The sequence below is a fragment of the Antennarius striatus genome, chromosome 12 (genome assembly GCF_040054535.1).
Source record: "Antennarius striatus isolate MH-2024 chromosome 12, ASM4005453v1, whole genome shotgun sequence".
NCBI classification, from domain to species: Eukaryota; Metazoa; Chordata; class Actinopteri; order Lophiiformes; family Antennariidae; genus Antennarius; species Antennarius striatus.
In genome coordinates, this window is record NC_090787.1 from 11,217,501 (window position 1) to 11,233,554 (window position 16,054).

Genomic DNA, 16,054 nt, shown 5'->3' on the forward strand with positions numbered 1-16,054 from the left:
CCACAACTTGATAAAATAAAAGATGTAGAAATACTGTGAGAGACAACTGGCAAGTGGATAGAATACAGCAATTCTTTTGTAGATAGGATTTGCATTAACATTCCATCATAGGTTTCGTCTTAGTCTTTTTACTGATTCCGGATTTGCAATTGTCTTTGACAAATGGCTCTGAAGTGGCCTACACCTCTGTGAAAGTGCGCAGTAGTTTTATTGAGTTGCTGTGGTGTAAATCTCTGCAGATCAATGTGCTGTGATCAAAGCCTGTGTCCAAAGCAGGCATAAATCTATAAATCCATATCTCTGACTCGCTTCCCTCTGGGCCTCTTTATAAGACTATCATTAGCACACGGAAGGCCTCTTAAAAAGAATAACTGCAGAAAAAGGGATATAATGAGTCTGAACTTTGTTGCTGAGAAAAAGGCCTGGGCTCTAGTTCTCCCTGCAGCACTGGGCTTGTTAAGTATTTGTGCCAGTACAGTTATTTTAAAGAGTAGAATAAAGTACATGGAGAACTTCCCTTACTTAATGGTCCTCAATTTTCTGTTGTTTTTTTTTTATTTGGTCTCATTTGTTCATTTCATATTATTCTCCACATTATCGTGTAATCTTAATGGCTTAACTACTCCCTGCTTCATTCAATTTCAGTTTTTTGAATTCTCTGACTCACAAGCATGACTTTAATTAGGAACAGCACAGCAAGAAATCAAAGTGCAAATTATAAAGAGCCGGAGTCCAGACATTCAGACCATACTGTGCTGATTAAATAACCATCCTCCTGTCCTGCCTTTTCTTTTTACATTTTTTGGCAGACTCATATGAGTACTGCTAAACTTGATTTTTTTTAGAAAACCTGTATTGTGACAAGTTTTCTAAAAATGAAATTAAAATATGGATAAAAAGACAGTGTGGAATTGTAACGTCAGAAAAGGTGACTTCTAAACTAAATGTTTTCTTCAGAAATTAGACGAAAAAGGAAAAAGGAAAACACTCCGTGTTTTTCAACCTTACACAGCACATATTGAAAGTCAAACTGTTCTTATATGTGTTATTCCTCATCATTGAGACTGTTTGTCTAATAAATCTTACACAACTCTTCCTATTACTCTCTGACCATTGAGAACTACTGGAATAACATAAGAGTGCGGTTTAATTTATTGTTTTCACATGAAGTGGAACCCCAATATCTAACAGTAGACTTGTGCGTGCTTGTTCATATAATGTACTTTTGGAGGAATACCCTAAACATCTGTTTGAACTAAGGTAGTATGAGGACATTCAGGGCATAGTTTTAGAAGGTTCAATCCATATACTGTAACTACACAGACACACAGAAACACACAGACACACACACACACACACACACACACACAGACACACACAGACACACAGACACACACACACACACACACACACACACACACACACACACACACACACACACACACACACACACACACACACACACACACACACACTGCTCCAGGGTGATTTATTAAGCTGCTTCTCTTAATTCTTAATAATCCTGAGACTTCACACCCCATTTACCTTGCTGCTGCTTTTGGCTGATCCACAGGCCACATATTTGCTGGCGCGTGCACACACATTCACACACAGACATTTATGCATGTTCTCCTTCACGCCTATACAAACATCTACATTTTTACATACACACATAGACAGTTATCTTCACAGAACAAATGGGGCTTTATCTTTGGTGCCAGCATTGAGAACAGAAAGAAAGCAGTAACTGAAGAGGGTGGAGGACAGGAGGGACAACCAGGAGTGTGTGTTGTGTGTGTCTTGACTATAAAAGCCATCAACTGGTAAATGAAGCGGTCCATCATGGTCTTTTAGGGAGGGAGCAGTGGGTTGAGAGTGTTTATGGTGTCTGTATTTCTTACAGTCGCTGTAAATGCATGTCGTCATGTTAACCTTAAATTATAGTCTTTTCACGGGGAAATTAAGAAAGATACTGTAGACGTGCTTGTATACAGTATATCAGGGTATATATGCATCACAACTGGAAGTCATTTTCTTGTTATGATGTCTTTATGATCATAAAATAAGTAGAACCCATTTTGTCATGGCTCATTCATTTTACGCTGTTTGTGGTGTCAGCTAGGATGTGTCTGAATCTGATTGTCTCATAGGGACATTATAATTGCAGTACATCATGATTAACAGAGATCAGCTTTGATATCATTAAGATAATGAGTCAGTCAATCTCCATCATTACTGATGGAGTGGGGGTTTTTTTATTTCCTGTGAGAGTACTGGATTTATTTCTTTTAAAAGGGCAACCACTTCATTGTCTTAGGTCATATCATTATTGGACAGATAAAGGGAAGTATGGGGAAAAGGGAAAAGAGAGAAAAAATCAAAAAAGATGATAAAGAAAAGGCAGGATGGAAATTAAAGAGAGCAGGGCACATTAATCAGAGTAAAAGGAGAAGACACAAATGGGTAATGGTAAGTCAAAAGTAAAGGAGTCAGAATAAAGCCATTTAGGCCACAAGTAAGTCCTTGCACCCATGTGGTTCATGGTTGATTTAAAGGTTTCTTTGAGAGGAACGCCCCACCCCTATAGGACCTTGTGTTGGCCCTATAGTGTAATCAAATACAGATGATAGTGCGGATTTAAAGTCAGATCAACTCAAAGAAATAAAGATGTCATACTTTGACAGCTGACCTACTGGGGCCCTTAGGCTATGACTAGGATCATTTTGTACTTCTGAGTGTTGATATGTGAGCGATAGACAGAAAGTAGAGCAGAACCTGGTCCTTATCAGCTTCCATGAACGTCTGCGTTAAGTCAAGTTACAGCACTCCTGTTGACTCCGTATAAAGAGTAAATCCAAAATTGATATGTTTGCGTTGTGGGCGTCTGCTCTTTTAGCTTGTGGTTCTGTCATTTATTAAGTCATTCTCAGTTTGTAATGGAAGAAACTTGTGTCACAGGTAAACCTGTCATGATTGTCACAGAATACATGGAGAATGGATCCCTGGACAGTTTCTTGAGGGTAAGAATTTACACGTACAAACACTCATTTAGAGCTAAGAATACTTTATAAGGCATCATATACCTACACACCCATTTGAAGTAACACTGCCTCATTGAAAAAAACAGAAAACATAAACCAAGGTGTAACACTGGCATGAAAGCATATGTTCTGATGCCTGCTTTAAACCTCCATACATGTGTCTGCAGAACATCCAAAAACATACAGCAGGAGTAGCTGTTATTTCCCAGGGGTCTGCACTTCATCAATGAAAATGTGTCATGCACATACATTCACAGCATATAATAGATTGTAGTCCACTGCTGGACCATATGCAAACCTACTGTATGAGGTGACTACTGAGCAGCATGGGCTACATATTGGCCTTAGATAAAATGGAAGAAGATGAGGAGCACATTCATCTTTTCTAATCTTGCAAATGATGCAATGTTAGACAAACACAGAACAAAGAGGCTACAATGCAAACTCACTATCATGCAAAATAGAGTATAGCTAAACCCTTACAATGTATACAAGTACATACATATGCATATAAAGTGTATAAAACATAGAAATGTTTGCATCTTATTGGTTTCCAAACATTTATCAAGCTAAAAATCCTGTTAAGATCTTGAAGATTTGCATTAACAGATTTTTATGTCTTTTTTGAGGATTTACTTGCTTTTAAATTAAAGTGTGTACAGTTTACATTGTATGCATACATAGCATATTTGTTTTAACTGCCAGTTTTTTATTCCTTGGGGAAAACCTTGAGTGCAAAGTAAAACTGGAGTCAAATTCCCTGTATGTGTACTTACACTAAACCATCAAAGCAGATTCTGATTCTAATCAACATGTAGTAAAATGCCGTAACTAAACAAACTGAAGACATAACCAGTGTGGTTATATACTGGACTTCACAGATCAGTACTTCTATGATTCGATGTTTCATGACCCAACAGTAGCTTTTAAAGGTTAATGAAAAATTGGAAACCTGTTTACTTGAATATGTACATAGTAAGAAAGATCAGACAAACTTTATGTCTTAGTAAGTTAGTACATACAGCAATATACAAGTCTTGAGTTGACGGTTTGGTGTTATTCTCCTTCTCCTCTTTTAGAAACATGATGCCCAGTTTACAGGTATCCAGTTGGTTGGCATGCTGCGTGGCATCGCCTCTGGCATGAAGTATTTGTCAGACATGGGCTATGTTCACAGAGACCTGGCAGCCCGAAACATCCTTGTCAACAGCAACCTGGTTTGTAAAGTGTCAGACTTCGGCTTGTCCCGAGTTCTGGAGGACGACCCGGAGGCAGCTTACACCACCAGGGTGAGCTGAAACAAATCCACAATTAAGGATATGAATGACAGCATGATTAAATATTATAGGCACTGGCGTGGGGCATGCTATTATTTACAGAAATGTGTTGCTTGATAGCCATGTTACATAACATGCCTCATGCATTGCAGTACACAGTGTATATAGCTTAGTATGTGTTATTTTTATTATATATATATATATAAACCTTGGGAAAATGTTCCCCTTTTCCTGTTTTAAAAATCTGAACAAGACTATTTTCTCTGTTGGAATTTTAAAAAAGCCCATCTTCTATACTCTAACCAGAGCAAAGAAAAACAACACACAAAATACAGAGCTATGTTAAAAACAATACAGTTAGTCCTCAAAGTACAAAAATTGTTTCTGTGAGGTTGCTTGTAAGTTGAATTATTTGTAAGTAGTTATTTATTAATTTTCAATTTACAGTTGCCATTTTAGGTCACTTAAATGTCACCACTACTCTACATATGAAAGTTATGTTTGTTAATATTTAACGGAAACAAGTACAGGATATTAAAACAGCACATAAACAAATAAAATACAGGAAGTTTGTTTCTCGATTATACATTGGTTTTAAAAGAAATACACCAAGAAATAATAACCAAGTTTAAGTAATTTCACTGAACTTAACATCTGTTCACAACAAGTCCTGGACTCTTAAAATCACTAGAAAACCGTTAAAAACACATAATAGCATGTTATTGTGCATAAAATAAGACTTAAACCATATAATATGATACTAAAACACGTAGGTATATTTCCAATGTCTACCATTCAGCATCAATCGAGATTCAAGTGATTGCTTTTAATTCAGATCATTTTACAATATGCTTTTGTTCCTTATACTGTAATTTAATCATTGTGGAGAAGAAGAAACTACTGATCTTGATCGCATTTTTGTGTGCATTCAACAACAACAGCCAGATACAGCTGTTGAAGATCCTCTGTATGGTACTGTAGCATGTAACTTACCTTTCGAACGAAGGAAAATAAGGACGAGGGGGAGGGAATTATTTTTGGTCGGAGGCAGAATTGTCATCAGAGAGATGATCCACACTGCCACTATCTTCACTTGCTTCCCTTTATCAACCATGATAAACAGTAAAGTATCCAAGGTACAAAGCCTCATTCTCTACAATGCTCAGAGAGATAACAACAAGCAATAACAAGACACAAGTGTGGGAGATACATGAACGCAGCGGTGCTGCTTGGCATGGGTTGTGGCAGGGATGGGAACTACAGTACAATAGTCAGATACAGCATCGCACGTTTGTTCGTATCTGCTAATATTCGTAAATTGAATGTTTGTAAGTTGAGTACTACCTGTATTTATTTTCTCCCCAAAATGAGATGTTGTGGAGAAGAATTATGAGCCCTGATGGAATGTGTGATATCTACAAAATCTACATTCTGTAGCTCTACAGAACTAGATGAAGTTGTTCATACTCGGCACAGATGTTCTATACGTGTGGAAAAAAGACAGAACTTCTAAAGCACATCTCAGCACCTGTTTCATCAGCAATATATCTCACATTAAAAGTCTTTTTCTTTTGTGAAATGCCAAGAAAAAATTCAGGACATGACAAACATTTAATCTCCATATTTTCATCTGTTTTCCCAGGACATATTTATTGCTTTAACCAATTTATCATATGCAAATCATATTTACTTGGCTGCTCAGACTTAACTTTACAAATTTTTCAGGTTAGATTAAAACCATCTATAAAGGTGAAATTTTAGTATTTTTTGATTATCTGTTTCACAAATTGAAAAACATACAATAAATGTGGCTATTACTGTATTTTTACCTCACTAACCTTTAACAACAGTCTATCTGAACTTTCAAGTTCTTCTGGTGTGTGTGTGTGTGTGTGTGTGTGTGTGTGTGTGTGTGTGTGTGTGTGTGTGTGTGTGTGTGCGTGTGTGCGTGTGTGTCTGTGTGTGTGTGTGTCTGTGTGTGTGTGTCGTCAATTTCCGCAAAGGAACCTGTGGTAGTCCATGCATGCTGCCCCTTTAAACAGAGTATAATTTGCTGGCTGAGAATTGCTTGTCAAATAAACAGTCAGTGTGCCGTTTGCCTTTCTCTCAGAAATACATACTCTAAAATAATAGTTCAGAATAATAAACTCTGTAAAACTATAGTATCAAAAAACGTTCCGCACATGGCCCTTAGCATAAATTTCTTTTTTTTTATTCACTAGTCTCCACTTTTAAGAATAAATCTTTATTTAACCAAGTTTATGTATGTTTCTGTGTCCATTGCGAATGGTGTTCTTGCACTCTGACCCTTTAGCGAGCAGGTGTGTATAGCATGACTCTAAGCGCAGCTACATTCCTGACTGGTTCCTTATAATTAGGAAGAAAAGTATGTTTTTTAGAGCGTAGTATGTACATGTGTTACTACACAATACCAAGCATGGGTTGAGATACTTGGATGATGGTTCTGTTTGCTTTGGCTGCCATCTACTCTGGTTCCTCAGTCCTGTTTGGATAATTTGTCCTATTTCCCAGCTGAAATTACAACAGTCTGCAGCGAGAAGTTAAGCAGGAAACATTGGATTATGGTTTAATAGTGTGTTTGTTTATTTTTAATAGTTTTAGGTTGATCCACACACTTTTAGATTTTAAGCATTATGGTTTACAATAAGGTTCCATGCCATCAATTAAGACAAATTTATTGTTGGAGTTTTTTCTTGCTACTTTTAAAAATAAATGTACCCAGTGTGACATTCTAATTGTTACAAATTTTGCTAAAAACTGTTGATCTGAAGTCTTTCTTCTGTTTGCTATCGCCCAGGGAGGTAAGATCCCAATCCGTTGGACAGCGCCTGAGGCTATCGCCTACAGAAAATTTACGTCAGCAAGTGATGCATGGAGTTATGGCATTGTGCTCTGGGAAGTGATGTCATATGGGGAACGGCCATACTGGGAGATGTCTAATCAGGATGTGAGTACTGTCATGTAAACTTCCTTTATATGGGATACTCGATTGATGCAGCCACCACTGCAGCAGCACTGCAGCATTTATGCAATGTGAGTAAATGGACTCAACTCCCACTGATTTCGAAAAGATGTCTTGTTCATATTCAGGCCTTTGCTAGGTATGACTAAGGCTTCAAAATGTCAAGACTGAAAACGTCAAAGTTCTTACTAAAATAACAACAAAACAGACAGATAAGATAAAGATAAAGATAAAAGACCTTTATTGTCCCACAGTGGGGAAATTTGTGCGATCGTATTTATATTCACCTTTTCCAGTAAATTATAGTGATATATCCTTAGAGGGTTACTTAGTTGTACATGTACATTAAAAACCAATAACAAAGCTGTAACCACTATACATTAAAATGTTTTGATGATGAATGTATCTCAGCTACCATTTTTTAACTATTGCCTTTTCATACATGCATCTAGGTAATAAAGGCAGTAGATGAGGGTTACCGCCTCCCCCCTCCCATGGACTGCCCTGCTACCCTCTACCAGTTAATGTTAGACTGTTGGCAGAAGGAGAGGAACAACCGGCCCAAGTTTGAACAGATTGTCAGTATTCTGGATAAGCTCATCCGCAACCCTGGTAGCCTCAAAATCACAGCAAACACAACGTCAAGGTATCAGAACGATTTTTGCATCTTGAATTCTCTTTCAGTTTTGGAGTTTGATGGCTGATCACAGACACAAAACAGAGTAAATTCAAGCAATGCAACACAGTCTGTACATGGTTTAAGAAGACAAAATGGTAAACCTTCACCTGCTGTACTACATTACAGCTGCTTGCATGTGTAAACCTGATGTGACAACTACCCTGCAAGTCACCCTTTCAGAATTGTAAAGCCTGCTAGATGTGAATGAGTGAGTTAACATCAATTTTACAGGAAGTGCGATGAATGAAAGGAAATAACAAGTATTGCTGCCTCAAATATGTGTTATACAGTATATATAAATCAGGATATTACAAATTAATAATAAAAAACCGGTAAAGAATGAATGTATTTTTTGTTTCTCTAGCTGCCTCTGTTTCCTGTAAGTTGCCAACAGAAATTCTTCCATTATAATTTCCATGTAGAACATTATAGGTTAGTGAAGGTCAATGCACTCAATGATCAGAAAATATTGGTTTCTGTTCTACATAATCAAGCACTTATAATGTAATGGACAATAAAAATATGAAGTGACATGGATGGGTGAAAATGGGAGGGCTTTTCTCAAGATCAGAATATCTTTTCACCATTGTAACCAGGATCTACAGTAGCATGACCTTAACATTGCCTTTATGCTTTCTGCATTTGCAGAGCGTTACAATGAAATTAGCTAAAAATATGACATTCCTTTTGCAATATTTACATCAAACTATCTCAATTGGTCTTTTTTTTTTCTTTTTCCATCTTGTGACACTTTGTTCTCTGCATGCTCTCTTGTTCTTCTGTCGTGTCTTAGCCTCCTTTTCACCCACCCTTATGTTTTGCTCCTTTTTTGGGACCATTCACTCTCTGGGGGCTGTAGGGAACCAGAACAGCCCATGTTCAGTTGTCGATTTCAAGTAGGGAGGGTGACAGACGCTTGGTCTATGGCGGACTGCTGCGGTATTATGGAGACGTCAGAGCTCATAACATTGACTAATGATTTCTTAAGAAAGTGAAAATAGGTCCCTTGGAGTTTGCATGTAATTTCCCTGATTGGCTTTTAACACCGGGCGAGCACAAGCTGGCCGACCGAGGCGGCTGTGATGATTTATGAGGTCTGTGTGTGTGTGTGTGTGTGTGTGTGTGTGTGTGTGTGTGTGTGTGTGTGTGTGTGTGTGTGTGTGTGTGTGTGTGTGTGTGTGTGTGTGTGTGTGTGTGTGTGTGTGTATGGTGGCACAGCGGGAGCAGCTGCACTCAGCTCCAAACACCTCGTTTGTCTTTGGGCTGTCCCGGCTGGGTAAAGGTCTTCCACAAAGGTAGACCAATGCCTGGACCAATGCCTGGTAGACCAATGCCTAGATCATCTGCGGGCTTCAGGGGTTGGACCTGGTCAGATTTTACTGTTCTCACATGTGGATGGAAAGGGACTGGGGTCAGTGGGCCAAGGTTACCTTTCGGAGAATAACTATCGGCCAACGGGAGCCCAGACAGGATCAGAAGCCACTGCCTGTTGGAATGTTTTTGCAGAAAGCTTAGAACATGTACCATTTATTATGTTTTCAATTTTAAAACGTGTTGTTTTATGTTATGGATCATGGTACAACTGGTACACCTTCAAAATGCATATCAACTTAACATGCAGGGGCGACTTATTTCAATGCCTCTTTAATCCCATGAGATATCAAAGCTATTAGATAAGTCTTTTCTGTAATTATGTAAAACCTCTGGAGATTAAAATTCTTTATTATAGCTCGGGCTGGACTAAAAATGAATTTAATGGGGTTCAGATCAAGGGTCCCCAACCTCTAGACTGCAGACCAGTGTCAGTCTGTTGGTCCATTGGTATGGGGCCAAATAAAAAGAATATATCACTTACATTATTTCTGTTTGATTTATCATATGATTCCAAATAATGTTTAGTACTGGTAAATGACTGGAGTCTGTCTTCCATATATGTCTATGAGTCACTCTTGATGTGTGTCAGGATGCATGGCTGCCTTTTATAGAGGTTGCTCTTGTCAGTAACACAACAAAAGCCTAACATTTTCACATAAACCCGTAGTGCGCCTTATAATCCGGTGCGTCTTATATATGGATTATTATTCATATTAATATTGGTTAAAAACATGATCGCTGAAAAAAAGCCGGCAGTCTGGCCGCCAGTCATGCCGCACTCCACCACCAGAGCACCCTCACAAGGCACTCGTGCCCACGCCCCCTAACAACAGTAGTCAAGGGGTGTCACCGAAGTACCGAAGTGAGCTGCTCTCAGACGGTAGAGCAGACTGTGGGAGCACCGGTGATTACGTAGCAAAACATAAGGACCTTTCAACAATTCTATTAATAAAGCTTGACTGACTGACTGATCTCAGTATTTCCTAACTATTTGGCGTCGGAAATAACCCACTTTAAACTTAACTGGTCTTAAAAATGCCATTGTGCTGTCATATTGAATCTAGTTATGGTCCATTCTATTATTCTGTGGAAACACATGGAGAAACTGGCATAAAGGTGAATGAAAGACCCTCAAAGCTGAACTTCCAGCCTTTTCTGAAATTTCAAGAGCAGAGTCACTGCTAGACAAAGGTGCCAACGGGCGTGCTGCATTGATTTACAAATGTACTTGATAGCTATGGACGTGAAGCGGAGGAGCGCATTCAGGCTTGTGTATTCTGTCTGCAGCGACGTGCGGTGAGACACCGACATTAAAGTCATTTCTAGGAGTAAAACATTGTCATATTTGCTAGTAAATTAGCAGCCTGACATTAAAAACTAGTTACAAAATTATTTAGGACACACAGCAGCAAATAGCTGCACCTCACCTCCGACTGGACTACCGATCCATCAAAACAATATTAAATTAATAAACGAAGATGAACGTCGGAGCTTAAATATCTGCTTCGAACTTCAGATCAGGAAATAATCCGCTCTGTTCGCACTGACTGCACTCATAATAAATTTAACCAGTTTTTAATGTCAGGTTTTTAATATGCGTGTTGACTTCTTTCTAAGATGGCAAAGTAATCAAGTGATCAGGTTTCCTTGATGAGGCTCAGAATGGCTTATTGACATAACAATAGGGCCATTCAAACGTAGTCAGGAAGTCATGAATCCAATCATGACTGTCTGAGCAGCGCGGCTCTATCTAGTGGACGGATTGCGCAACTACAGCCGCTGCAGTTTATCAAATAAATGTTATTTATTTTTTATTGTGTGCCCCTTGTAATCCGTTGCGCCTAATATATGAAATAAATTATAAAACAAACAATTTATTGAGGGTGCGCCTTATAGTCCAGTGCGCCTTATAGTGCGGAAAATACTGTAAGTGGGGATTATTCTCTTGTCATTTTTAATGTTCTTGTTTTTTACATTTGTATATTGTGCGAAGTTCACAGAGTTTTGAACCCCCTTGTGCCATCAAATAAATGCTTTTCCCTTTCTTTCTCTCTGTCACATCCCTGTTTCCCTGTTCTCTCTCCAATCATCCTCTCCCTCGAGCTGCTAATGATGTTGCTGGAAATGTAATTAGTAAAAAAACAAAAACAATTGATAAGGTAGCGGAAACATAGTCATTTTTGGCTTTCCTATCAGTTCTTCAAGAGAGGGAAGAAGAAAGAGAATGAAATGAGAGATGAGATCAAAAAAGAAAATTGGATACAGAAGAGAAATTTTTTGTAAGAAGTTCTTTTTTTACTCATTCATCACATTCAGAATTATTCTGCATGCTACTTTAAAAGTTTTACCTTTACTTTTGAAATTTTTAGAGCATATTTACTGTCCTCTTAGGGAGATTCACACATTTCCATTTCTAACCCATAATTCAAACCACCTCACCTCCCACTTTTCCTATACTCACCAGTCCCTCTAGGGGTTCCTGGAGGCCCCCAGAATTTGGATAGGCCTCTGATCTGGCAGGAAAAGACTCAAGCACTTTAATAACACCCACTCCACTGCCTGAATGCATCCTGTCTCTGTTTGAAATGAAATGTCATCTTTCCTTTTTTTCTGTCATTGTTGGATTAGTATGGTATTTTTAAAAACTATGTGAAATGGCAACTTCATGATTTTCTTGTGTTTTTATTTTTTTTCTAAATTTTTTCTAATCTAATTTTTTTTCTAATTTCTAATTTTTTTTCTAATTTCTAATTTTTTCTATTTCTAATATTTTTTTTCTAATATTTTTTCTAATATATATATATATTTATTTATTTATTTATTTATTTATTTATTTTAATTTAAATACATTTTACAAGAATAGAAAATATGGAGAGTAAAGTTTACATGTAATACATCTTAATTCAAACAATAGAAAAAAATCCACCTCTGTAAGGAGACCTTTGACTAAACTGAGTATTTTTTAATTCGGTATTCCTCAAAATAAATTTGTAGATACATTTTTATATAAACAAAAGACAACCATGTTGTCCTCCAATTTAACTATTGTAAGTTTTGTTCTGACAAAATATTATGACGAAGTGAATACAAATGTTAATATTATTATTTGGAGCACTGTTTTACAATATTTGACAGAGCAAATAAATGATGAATTTCTACAATTGGAAGCTAGAATGCATGTGAGATATATTTAAATTTACAGTTACATGATTCTGGATTCCATTTCCCAAGAATAAATGACTGCTTTGCTGAAGTTAAAATAGATTTAGGACAAATATTAATTTGATTTTTTTTCGTCTATCTACTAATTAGAATGACAACTTCTCCATTCTCTGGGAAAGCCTTCCCTTTCAGAATTTAACAATTTAAAACCAATGCCAATCCAATCGAGTCAGGTAGAAGTAGACCTCATGTTATTCAAATGGGTTTATTTACAAGGTTATGAATAGTTTCCCCACATAGAGGTGTTTTTCTCTGTTCTGTCCAGTCCTGTTTGAAAGTGTTTTTTCCCTTTTTGTATGGGGGCATACATTCATGTATGTGTTGGAGCCTTTGTGCCTGTCTTGACGTAGGTACCTTTGTCTCTTCTGCTAGGCAGGTGCAGCCTGTCCCTTAGAAAAAAATAGTGCCTTTGTAACCCAGTTTTGAATCCCATTTCAACAATAAATACACAAAATGATCTGACTAATCACTTTTCTATTGGTCTGACTTCAAACTAATTTGGATTTGACCTTGTTTCCCATTACTTGCTACGGTGTGATCAAGTTTCACAGTAGCAATGTGAACCCCATTTACTGTATATGAGCATTGGGAATGACAGTAGAGATCAAACTAGTTTTGTTTTGTTTTTACATCTGCAGCTACTTCTCCATTTTCTTACTTTATTTTTATATATCTGTGTAGTTTGCTTAGCCACCATTTTCTGCAATCATCATTCAGCACATATCATGTAGCCTTTACTTCACCTTGTACTGTTAACTAAGCTCTCCAAAGCCCAACACGGTGCATTTATTTTGATGTGATCCAATTGAAATATCAAGTCTAATCAATTGTAATGCTACATTTTGCCACATGCATCTGGTATTGCAGTAAACTGTAATGATATTGGACAGAAAATGATGCTGTTTTTGCTCATATTTTAGTTATTTAATGTGTTTAAAATATGGAAATATTTTGTTTGACATTTGATTTCCCCTCTGAATTCAAAGGCCAGACATGTTTTACTGGCTTACTGTATGTAACAAAAACATCAGACCAAACTGTGTGTGTGTGTGTGTGTGTGCGTGCGTGCGTGCGTGTGTGTGTGAGTGTGGCTCCTTGGAAGAAACTGCTCCAGCAGCAAAGATGCCCAATTTACACTTATTTCTGTCATTCCAGTCAGATATAGAGTGTTGTAGTTTGATCTGATAACGAACACCTTAATACACATCTTGACACTGACTCTTGATGTTATCAACACTCAAGTGACAGAAACTAAATGATGACAGACCTGTTTGCACAACAGATGAACTGACTGTTGTATCGTTAGCAGTAGCAGATAGCAGCAGTGAAAAGATCAATCAGCAAAACTCCCTGCAAAATACTGGAAGTTCTATGTAATTTATTGAAGGAGGGGTTAACTACACTATACTGTCTGTTGGTTACACTCCCCATTGTAAACTGTCCTGCCAAAAAAACTTTATAATCATGAAGGCTATATATGTCACTTAAATAGCATTTGTGAGCTCTTCGTTCACACCATCGACTTGAAGGCTTTATCACTCTAAATTCCATGCTGTACTGAATATACAGTATTTCTAGGGACTGACAAGATCAAATAATTTGTACCCAAAACTAATATTTATGATTCATATTTACCTGGCTAGACTACACTGTAATACATTGTTGTGTATGTGGATGATGCAAAAGCAGGAAAGAGATGAAGTTTAATACAGTATAATGAGTTTGTTTCTTGGGGAACAGGCAAACCATGGCCCACCGTTCTGCTTGGCTTGGTATGGGAATGACATTTCATATGTATTTGAAGTTCTGAGAGGTTGTCACAATTGTGTCACACAATCGCTAGTGTTGTGTCATGGGCAATTTCAAACCAATCAGAGGCAGAGTATCCTAAAGGTACCATAGTGGGATTTGTAAACTTGATTGGTGGTTGTATGTGCTCCCAGAGTGCTCTCTAGTTCTACTGAATACATTACAGTTGATTAACCTTGGAAGTTTGTTAGTTATAATCCATTTGATTTTTTTCCGTCTTGCTCCACATGTTTCCTCTCAGACCGGCAAACTTGTTATTGGACAGGAGCAGTTCAGAGGTTCCCTCGATGGGGACGATGGATGACTGGATGGATGGAATGAGGACTTTGCCCTGCAAAGAGGCTTTCTCTGGGGTCAGCTACAGCTCTTGTGACACCCTTGCCAAGACCTCAACAGAGTAAGACAACAATGCACACACAGACTACAGCTACACTGCCTATACACATGAACAGTTTACAGGGCCTTAGTACCAGTGACAAGACCCATGAATTTCAAGAGGCTCTTGATGAGCAGCAGCGGCACACACACACACACACACACACACACACACACACACACACACACACACACACACACACACACACACACACACACACACACACACACACACACACACACACTTATTCTCTGCAAGTAAAAAAACAAAGCTATTGAGTCTTTACTAAAAGTGCTCAGATGAGTCATGGTCATTCATAAGGACAAGCCTTTAGCAATGCTCTCAATGTGTACCACATATGGAGAAGGTGAGGGAGATAAATAAATAGAGAAAGACAAGGAGGGAAAGAGAGCAGGATAGTTGTGAATACCATTGAATAGGGATTAAGAGGTGAACCATTTCGCAAGAATAAGACGGGGGAAATTAACAAGATAAAATGGAAAAGAGGAGGGCCTCTGCAGGGTAAAATAAAACCATAGCTGTCAAATGCATATGTTCACAATAAATACTGGTTAGCATTAAAATACAAGACCATGCGAAGAAGATGAGAAATTACTTTGAAATGAGTACATTCTGATAGCGATCCAGCCATTCTGGCTCATCAAATGATATTTGGCAAAGAAATGAGTTGTGTGAAATATTTTCCTCAGATGTTTGCTGTGAACAGTAGTAAGAGGGAGGTTTGCTGGGAGATGATGTTATAGTCATGCTATTTGTTAAGGTTTTTGTTGACATGTTACAAGATAGCACAGTTAACAGGGAGACAGAGATTATATATTTAACTTTGCAGATAGGAACCTTCAGCTTGACAAAAAATTCTTAGATAAAGAATAAAAATACAGACCCAGTCTTGCACTTGAACTGAAAGGAATGGTGTATAACAAACATGGGGATAGTAAAAAGCCATAAAAACTAATAGTTAAACCTCTACCAAATGAAGCCGGAACAGTGAAGAAAAGCGGGTAAGTTTTACATTTTTGAATTTATTTTTTTAATGATGCAGTCAGCCTGCAAGGATTTCTTTGTCTCATACCCCCCCCCCCCCCCCCCGCAGCTGCCATTAGCCTGCTGCTAGTTTAATTGATGTGGATTGTGCCTGGTAAATAATTTGACATTTTAAATTATTGCGAACAAAGGAGTTATTCACTGTTGATGACAGACCCTGGAGCAGTTGGGGAGTGATGTCCATTGCCGCAGCCAAAATGTACCCCCTCCCTATAGTTTATCAAACTT

General features: G+C 37.8%; 1 protein-coding gene across 7 annotated transcripts in view; it reads left to right on the plus strand.

Annotated features, from left to right (window-relative positions):
- epha3 (eph receptor A3) overlaps window positions 1-16,054 on the plus strand; it is a 91,989-nt gene that overhangs the window by 69,429 nt on the left and 6,506 nt on the right. For all 7 annotated transcript variants that reach the window (XM_068328604.1, XM_068328605.1, XM_068328601.1 and 4 more), the window contains 5 exons: window positions 2,959-3,020; window positions 4,121-4,330; window positions 7,137-7,286; window positions 7,754-7,947; window positions 14,627-14,782. In XM_068328604.1, coding sequence (XP_068184705.1) covers window positions 2,959-3,020; window positions 4,121-4,330; window positions 7,137-7,286; window positions 7,754-7,947; window positions 14,627-14,782 — 772 coding nt within the window. The remainder of the gene's footprint in view (window positions 1-2,958; window positions 3,021-4,120; window positions 4,331-7,136; window positions 7,287-7,753; window positions 7,948-14,626; window positions 14,783-16,054) is intronic.